We start from the raw sequence: 9,664 nt of genomic DNA on the forward strand, positions 1-9,664 counted from the left end.
GGATGCTGCTTCCCCGTAGAGGGGATGATGAAGAAAGAAGTAAGGGCCAGACATACTTCTTTCGTTCATGCAGACTAAAACCTGATAACAATGCCCTCAACCTTCTGCTACCTGTCCAAAAAGGAGCCTGAGGTTAGACCAGCTGTTGTGTAGCCACCACAGAGCGATAGGAAACGTATCGAGACTCCTGTGGGTCACGCCCTTCAGGAAGCGGGCTGCGAAGGTCATTAGACGCTTCCAGACTCCAGCTTGTAGCACCTGCGTCACAGAGTAGTATTACTCGAAGGCGAGGGACGTTGCGATGTATCCAACATCGTGCTGTAGGGCGACGTGACGGGGGAGGGTCTGAAGACAGGTCGAGATGAATGTCCTTGAGTCCGGGCTGAAGAGGTATACTGGTGACTCTCCCCCCATGTCCTCCTTGTGCTCCCAAATCGGCTGCAACTGAGGACAAACTGCAGCTGTTCCCAGCGCTAACCTCTCGATTCCTTACTGGCAAGAAAGAGAAGGTCTTGGGACATCAGACACAGAATGGAGACTTGAAATCTTGAATGAATCGGACCGAAGGGCCGGGACCCTCAGATTCTGAGTCTAGCCAACAACTCAGGAGCGAGCCTGAATGTTGCCTTCCCCTCTTCCTTAGAAAGGGGGGAGTAGTAAGAGACCAAGAAGATTGCTTACACACTGGCCGTGGTGGCCAGAGTGGGCAGAAGACCCAAGGCGGAATACAATCCGAGGCCTGTCGTAAAAGGGTCTTGAGAAGATCTCTTAAAGGACTAAAAGTCCGAGCCATGCTCCAAGTTGGAGGTCTTCCTCCGACTAGGGCAGGGACGATCGTAGCTTCGCATGAGCGAGGATAGATCCAGCGGGCAGGAAAAAGTTATTCCTTTAAGCCTGAAGGTCAGGGAAAGGCTGAGCGACAGGCTTCATTGCCGAGAGCGGAAAGGAATTTCCTCCCGCCAAAAGGCAATAAGACCGTTATTGCTGGAGAAGAGGCCTCAAGGGAAGAGGTATATCTCCCACGGCACCAACCACCGAAGACTCTTCACTTTGCCTGGAAGACCCCTGCGGATGACTATCGCAGATGACGCGACCTCCGTACCGCGACTGTAGCGGGTTGTCTCTTCTTGAGGAGGAGGCGTAGTGTCTCCAGGCATGAAGCCGAAGCGACGCCCCGGTTCGGGAGAGATGTCGCAGTGTGGTTGTTTGAGTAGTCTGTGCCGTGGGAGAAGCTCTCCCGGGAGTTCCGTCAGGGGAAGCAGAGGGTCCAGAAACCGTTCTGCGCATAGTCCCAGTGGAGCTCTCCCATTGAAAGGTTGACAGACAACCTGGTCTTGTTGAGACCCATTGTCCACAGACAAAAAGGAGGGAAGACGCAGGCGTCGAAGTTGTCCCACCATCACCGGAATGCATCTTGCCAGAGTCTCGGGGTCTGAGACTGGGGGGAAGAACAGCGGAAGCTTGAGGTTCCAAGCTGTCGCGATCAGGTCCCCCAGACCAGGACTTGCTGGTTACTCAAGGTCAAAGACCCCCAGGTACACTCTCTCTACGAGGCTCTGCTCGGATAGTCGGAGAGAACACTCCTTTGCCTTGAATGAGAGAGCCGATGGTGGTATTGAGATAATCTCAATCATCCCGGTATCTCTACTGCAAGATGTGAAGGTATGAAAATGCGTCCCCTGCTGGTTAGAACACGCCAGAACCATGAAGTCGACGCGCACGGGGCGACACGGCAGGAGCTGTAGGATCTGTAGAGGGGCCAGACTACGGCCCCTAAGCCTGCCTGAATGATGGAGAGGTATCCTTCAGGTCTTGGCCATAGGCCTGGACCGGAACATGCCCCCCCCCCCCTTTCCTTTGACGAGTCCGAGAACAGCATCAAGAATGTGGGGAAAGGACGAGAATATCCACTACCATCAAGAGGTTCCATAGGTCAACACCCATTGCAGGTCTAATAGTTCCGCTGGTCCCATAGGGCCAGGGAGTCCGGTTAAACATTGCCTGAAGCCACCGGAACTTGGATCGCCCCACATGGAACTTATCCTGAGGCGACCGTTCGGACTATAGACGGGTCAATGAAGAAAGAAGAACTAGGAAACGTTCCAAGGTAGGGCTGAAAGCTCTGCTTGACTGAGAACAGGTACTGCGACTCTCCTCAGTCTTGCCACAGTCAACCGAAAGGAAGGCTCGGAAGATGTGGTAACAGAATCTGGCGTCCCCAGGTGGTCACCCATCCAAGTACCGACGTTGCTTAACCTCGCTGGACGGACGAGAAGCGGGGTTTCCAATGTGGTAAGGCGGTTGACTCAATATCATGGCCAGATACTCCAGATGTTGAGGCAGAGGAAGAGAAGGCTCCAAGCAAAATACCATGAGCCCACACTCATGGTAAGCATCCGGAAGCTTGTCCCGGCGCTGAAGAAGGTCGAAACCCGAGCCTACCGGAGTTGACCAGCCCTCCAAACAGCAGAGGAGGCGGAAGCCTGCACCTGAGCGGCCAAGAGGAAGGCAGGGAGAGTTCTCTGGGGAAACAAACCTGCTATGCCACGGCGGGATAGCCACACTGCATCATAAGCAGGAATACTTGCAGTCTAGGCTGAATTCGACGAGCACCCTGGAAGATGGATGGAATGGAAACTGAAAGTACCCGTCCTTCCGATCCAGGGTTTAAGGAGTCCTGTCGCCTCGTTACCAGTCTGATCGATTCTGCTGGTCTACGCTGGCCGAAGTTTGTTCGACCAACTTGATCAGGGCTGAGAGGTTGACTATGGACATCCCCTCTCAGATCCTTCCTTACAAGAAAGGATCGACTGAGGGGGCCGGGGGTGAAGCCGTCGATGATCCTAAGGAAGACCTTCGCCTAAGGTATGGATCATTCTGCCCAACCGGGCAACTCTGCTGACGCTATGGCATAGAGGTTCAGAGACACTGAATTCGCTGACAGAGACGGCAGGCGCGATATCCTTGGCTACTCACAGAGATTGTGCAGGAATGGGCATCGGGAAGCTGTCATTCGGATGAGTAACCTTAAGCATCCTCCCAGCAAAAAACCTGCAATCCTAGAGTTCGTGAACTCCTTTTAGGACTATGCCCCCCCCGGGGGAGTCTCCCGTGCCATCTGTTCCTGACAGGAGGAAACTGCAATTGGACACCTTGTCCCAGTTGTCGTAGCCGATAACTTAGGCCGACGTGGTTGAAAGAAAAGGGCGCTGGAGCCCTGCAGAGTCTGGAAGAAAGCGCCTTGGAGGAGTGAAACCGGAAGTCGATTTACTCCGCACAGCAGCTGTCTAAGTCTCTGTCCTTGGGCACAAACAAACTCTTCTCAAGGATGGAAGGGTGTCTGAGGTCGTCGACCTCCACAGATGAGACACCCGAAGGAAGCCCTCAGTCAGCGCGTTCAGATGGTACAACATCGAGCTTGTCCGCAAGTTAGATACTTAACGACGAAAGGCCAAGGTGCCTGAGCTCGAGAGGAGGAAAGTACCCTTGATCTTCCTGTAGCTTCCTTGAACCAAACCTCGGGCCGTAACCGAGGAGGGAAAGAACCTGGTAAGCTCCCAGAGGAAGAGGTAAGCAGTCACCCCTTGTCCGATGGAGAAATCTCGAACGGAAAGCCCCCCCGCCAAAAATCCTTCCAGGGAATGACGGGGAAGGGCTAACCCAGGTTCAGGAATAGAGGAGTGTTGCTCAGATCTCCCTTAAGTTTCTCCTATTCTTGCAAGTGCCATGCTCTGTGTTTACGGGGTGAGGCAGTGTTCTGGAAATACGCTCCAGAAGAACTCGCCAGGCTGGTCATGCTGAGAAAACCCCATTGGGAATCGTGGTCGCAATTGCCCTGGAGCTCGCGCGACGTGAATTCCTGGTGGTCGGCGAGCGATAACCCATAGACGAGCAATGGATACTGCAAGAAATAAGCCGACATTTGTGCGAAGAAACACTGTAGGTTCGCGCGACGGAACACCATCCGTCCGCGCGATGGAAAAACCGTTGGCTCGCGCGTGGGCGAACATTGGAGAGCATGAGCGTAGACATGCAGGCACGTGGGCGTGTGGGCGCGCAGGCGAGTGGTCGTGCAGGCGAGTGGTCGTGCGGTTGCACAGCGAGCGGTCGCGCGGTTGCACGGGCGAGCGGTCGCGCGGTTGCACGGGCGCGCAGGCGAGCGGTCGTGAGGGTGGGCAGGTGGATGAGAGCGAGTCCGAGGCGGCGAACGCAAGCGTTAGCGCGATGGCGAGGAAACGTGCTGCCGCGTGGGCAAGGAGGACCGCTGGCGATATGGATCAACAAGCGATCGGTGGTGAGCTGGTGAGCGCTAACGCGCAGGTTGGCAATGGCGTGTTGTGTTATGCCGACGCGATGGTCGAGCAGTATGCGCAGGTGAGCGATCGTGCGTTGGCGAGCAGTATGCGAAGGTGAGCGATCGCGAGCAGTGATCAGCATGCGCCGGGTCGTGCGATGGTGATCAGTATGCGCAGGGTCGCGTGATGGTGATCAGCATGCCAGGGTCGCGCGATGGCGATCAGCATGCGCAGGTCGGCGGTCGCGCGATGGCGAACAGCATCTGCAGGTGGGCGATCGCGCGATGGCGAACAGCATACGCAGTTGAGGGTCGCGCGATGGTGATCAGCATGCGCAGGGTCGAGCGATGGTGATCAGCATCCGCAGGTGTGCGGTCGCGCGATGGCGATCAGCATCCGCTGTTGAGGGTCGCGCGATGGCGATCAGCATCCTCAGTTGAGGGTCGCGCGATGGCGATCAGCATCCGCAGTTGAGGGTCGCGCGATGGCGATCAGCATCCGCAGTTGAGGGTCGCGCGATGGCGATCAGCATCCGCAGTTGAGGGTCGCGCGATGGCGATCAGCATCCGCAGTTGAGGGTCGCGCGATGGCGATCAGCATCCCCAGTTGAGGGTCGCGCGATGGCGCAGGTGAGCTAGTAGCTGGCGAACCATGTTCCTTCAGAAGTGTTGGAGAACGTTGGCGTGCCGGCTGTAACACACGTGGGCGATCCGGAGATCGCTGGCGAGCTGATGATCGCTGACGAGCTGATGATCGCTGGCGAGCTGATGATCGCTGGCGAGCTGATGATCGCTGGCGAGCTGATGATCGCTGGCGAGCTGAGCAGAAGGCTACGCGTGGAAGCCTGCGCAAAGAAGAAGAGTCCTTGACCCCGACCTGAACCGAAGTTCTAGATCGCAAGGGCGAAAGTGGGCGCGTAACAGGAACCAACAGGAACCGCAGGGATGATCATCTTGAAAGCGCTGACGAACAGGAGAGCGCTGATAAGCAGAAGAGAGCCTGTGTGCTCACACTGAGCAGGAGCAGGAGAGAACACAGCAGAAGGGCGCGCAGGGAAACCCTGACACGCAAGGGAAGAACCCCCGTGGGGGCAACCCTTTGCCCCGAAGGGATCGTTGTCCGCCGGGAGACTGATGTCCGTCGGAAGACCGCTGTCCGTCGGGAAGACCGTTGTCCGTCGGGAAGACCGTTGCCCGTCGGAAGACGAGATCAGACTGCTGTCCATCTGCACCAAGGCGGAAGATCGAGAAAAAGGAGTTGTAGGCTGCAAACGGAGATCCAAAAAGGCGCCTCAAGCACCCTTATAGGGAGATGAGAGGCCCTTACGACGAGGCGGACGGTGGGCCTTACGGCGAGGGAGGCCAACAGCAACAGCAACAGGAGAAACCTCCGAAGAGGAGTCTCTATGAGTGTACTCTCTCGCGAACGAAAGAGAAACACTTCGTGGAAGAGACTGGCCAGCCAGTGACCTAAAAGGAGCAATCCTCCGAAGAGGAGCTCCTGCAGTTGCCCATCCCCTTGAGCGAAACTGCAGGTGCGACCGCTCAGCACCAAGAGCATAGTCGCACGAAAAAAAAAAAGGGCAAGAGAAGAACCCCCCAAAAGGGGAAAAACTCAAGCCTGGACAGGAAAAACTTCCCTCGGAAGGAAAGTTACCCGCCCAAGGATGCAAGCCTCCTGAGAGTTCTAAAATGAACTGGAGAGCTGTCCGTCGTCACGGGAGTACTACCAGTAGAAGGAGACACGCCCCTGACGAAAATACAAGGGGGGAGGCAGCAACAGCCGAATCCCCAGGACTCCACCAGACAGCTCACACCGTTGCTATATTACAGAAACGAACTAGATCGGTAACTGTAAAAAAATTAAACAAATAATATTAGTACACATTCATTCCCCCGGGAAGGCTCCGAAGAGGAATCCCGAGGGAAAGGAACAAGAATTACACAACAGGCACGTGGCCTCACAACCACTTACACTCGCGGAAGGAGAGCTGTAACCAAAACAGAATTATAACAATTATAATCATGTAACTATGTAATTATGAAATTTAAAAATGAATGAACACTAAAGAAAGAACGAAAACCCCGAAAGGAATCGTTCTACAAGCTGAAAAACAAAAAACTACAATTAGATTCATAACTAATTGAGACAAACGTACGGCGTAGCAACCCCCCACACGGAAAGGAAGCTAGGCTACAAGGCCGTAGTAACACGTAGTAAAAGGGTGAACGACCTCAAGAGAGAGAGAGAGAGAGAGAAAGACTTAAGTCAAACTCGATCGCCACCCATAAAATACGCCGTGGTGGCCTAACTGCCGAGGCCTCCACGTAGATATCGTACACTACACACACAAATCTGAAAAGGAAACTTACTCATTTCTATACTCAAATATATATACAAACATGAAAACATGTTTACATATATATTGAGTAAAAGAAAAGTAAGCGATTAAGTAAAGACAAAACAAACAATGGCTGCCAAGCGAGGACCAAGACAGAGACGTCTGTCACAGTCCGAGCCAAAAGTGAAAGTGGGTATTCACCTGTGTGTGAGGGGGAGGAGGGGTAGCTAGCTACCACTCCCCTACCCCCCCGCTAACTAGCGCGGGGGTAATACACCCTCGTTAAATTCTAATGGCTCGCCATTTCAGCTACGCTAAAAGTAATACCCTTTGTAAATAGCGTGGTTTGTATTTCGGTTACGGAACAAATAGGGATTTGTGTCAGATATCTTCATCAGAATCATTCAAATTACCTATAAATACACCATGAACACCTCTATATTTTTTTTCTCTCCTTTTATAGATTTAGTTTATTTTAGCACATTATTCATAAGCTGATTTTTACCAACATAATTAAATATAACCCAAATAAAGCCATAGCTTAAACAAAATTACCTAGTTCGACACTTAAGAATAACTTAGGTACAGTACTTATTTTCGTAAGAATGCCCTCTTTTCTATTTCTAACTTGGTTTGCTTTGACAGAAGTCCCTGGCCAGTGTGGTAATGTCCCTGACTGGTGATCTCTACAGCAGACTAGAGTTTGAGTCTCACTCAAACTCATTAGTTTGTTTGGTTGCTGCAACCCCATCATCACGTTATTTGCTACAGGAAAACATAGTTTCTGTCAGATATGATAATCTGTAATACAGTAAAACTTACCGACCTGGCCACTGATCTACAAAGAATCCAAGTTTTGATGTCATTAATAGCCAGAAATATGTTTTTCAAGTTTCATGGATGAGTTAGCCCAAGGGATACTGTATGCCTGAAAAACCTAGTTTTAGTGGTGAAGGTGCTTAAGAAGTAAACGCTAGGTTGAGACTTGAGTCTTAGGGTATGCAAAGGATACTGCAGTTTACGGGGAGGGGTAACCGATGGGCTTGGCCCTTGTATATGTAGCTAAGGATACGGCTCCTAGGTTAGGTTAGACGATGTTCTTGTTTGTTTCACTTTCAAAATGTGGGTTTTCAGTCATAACTTCTGGATTTTGTAAAGGTCTAAAATTTGAAAAACATGGGTTTCCAAAAATGAATTGCATCAGAACAGTTGCTGGTACCAATAAATACACCAGCAACAAATGTCATTTTCTTCATTAAGAATATTGAGCCATAGTAAATATCTACCCACTTTTCTATACCTAAGTCGACCTATGTCCGTCGCTCTAGAAAAACTGGTGGAGCCTTTGTACATCAGCGGCCAGTTCCTCACGCGTTCTTTAAATATGGACATAAACTAACCTAAACTTTCCCCCCTAACCTAACCTACAAGCCGTGTCCTTACCTAATGGAGGGGGCTGATGCCCCTGTGACCCCCCTTTTACACTGCCTTATTCTGAGTTAGACATAATAATACATACAGGTGGCCGCTATCATACATACACCCCAAACTAGCATATAACTTTACCCAAAATAACCTTACCAAGGCTTATATTACACTGATTTGATATTTTGGGACTATAAGCTCCGACGTTACCTCGAATTACTGGAATGCCCTGGATTTACTGGAATCCCCTTGAAAATTACCAAAATCCCCTACAATATCATTGCAAACCCTTAGGAATCGATAAATGTATTTTTATTAAAATATGTTATTTTTATGTTTTTAGCATTTATATTTTTTAAATATTGGCAGGTAGAACCTTGGCTAGGGGTTGTGACCTGGGAAGGGGGTCCAGGGGCTTGCCGCCCCGCTTGGGGATGTGACCTGGGAACTACTAGGTTATGTTAGGTGGGTTGGTTGGGTTCTGTACCCTTTTATATATTATGTAAATGTATAAAGAAAAATGCTTTGAAATATGCATTTTATTTAATTAATTTACTAAAATATAATGTAAATTAATAAAAACATATTTATATATTTCTAAGGGTTTGCAGTGATATTGTAGGTGATTTCGGTAATTTTCAAGGGGATTCCAGTATTTACCTGGGGGTTCCAGTAAATCGGGAGGATTCCAGTAATTCGTGGTTCCATAAGCTCCGGTGGTGAGGCCCTGGAGGCCATTCGGCATTAAGGGGCAATTAGGAGAATATGTTGTCTAAATATTAACCAAATATTGTAGGCTAGCAATGTAAAAACCTTTAAATCTCCGTAACTATAATAAAACCTTTACTTTCAAGATGATTTCCATTTTAATAAGATAAGATAATAAGATAATTGATTGTGTGTCCTTCGGACCTTCTGTCTTATTTGAGATTAGTAAACAAATGGAATGAAGTCCGCTGAAATAGCTAACGTGAGCAAGTAGCAAAATTAGCCCTATTTAATAAAAGATCATATGAGCTGTATGAAACTTACCACTTTCCTCTTCCTTCATTGCCATTATTTCCGATGATTATTCGTTTAATTCAAGAAAATATTTATATGATAGCAGTAATTAACAAAACCAGATTTCCTTGGCCATTTATAGCAAAGTAGCAGACTAGCAGGTCTTCTTCTTTGAAAATTGGAAAGAATTGGGCCGTTGTAGAGGCAAATTCAATCTTTCTGGTTCCTGGTGAACATTTATTTTTATGCCCAAAATTAGAACAGCTAATGAATGTAGACATAAGTTTAGGTACGCTGAAAAATCCTAGCAGGGATCTGACTGCATTTATAGGTGGGGCAATGCATATGAAAGAGAAAATTTAAGAAGTTCAAACTGTCTACAATAGGTTGCCAAAACTGATGATAGCAAGATGTTATCCTATCTAATTTCAAGGTAAATGGAGTAAAAGTAAAGATTGAGAGTCTCATTACCGTATAAATCTATTTAAGGCACAGGTAGTATAAGCTTGATAACAATAACAAGAATAAGCTTGGAAGCTTTGCACTTATCGATAAAGTGATAGAGTGCCCGCAAACTTATTTTGCGGAGTGAATAAAAAGG

At 49.4% G+C, this 9,664-nt stretch overlaps 1 protein-coding gene across 4 annotated transcripts in view; it reads right to left on the reverse strand.

Moving 5' to 3' along the window:
* Window positions 1-9,247, reverse strand: part of LOC137620766 (uncharacterized) — a 256,783-nt gene extending 247,536 nt beyond the window's left edge. The window contains exon 1 of one of the 4 annotated variants that reach the window (XM_068351178.1): window positions 9,094-9,247. In XM_068351178.1, the coding sequence (XP_068207279.1) occupies window positions 9,094-9,118 (25 nt within the window). In that variant the 5' untranslated portion in view covers window positions 9,119-9,247. Of the gene's footprint in view, window positions 1-8,217; window positions 8,238-8,721; window positions 8,871-8,908; window positions 8,991-9,093 lie in introns of those variants that run through there. The other 3 variants (XM_068351179.1, XM_068351177.1, XM_068351180.1) reach the window with 3 other exon arrangements.
* Between the last annotated feature and the right edge of the window lie 417 nt (window positions 9,248-9,664).

The sequence above is a fragment of the Palaemon carinicauda genome, chromosome 27 (genome assembly GCF_036898095.1).
Source record: "Palaemon carinicauda isolate YSFRI2023 chromosome 27, ASM3689809v2, whole genome shotgun sequence".
Taxonomy (NCBI): Eukaryota; Metazoa; Arthropoda; class Malacostraca; order Decapoda; family Palaemonidae; genus Palaemon; species Palaemon carinicauda.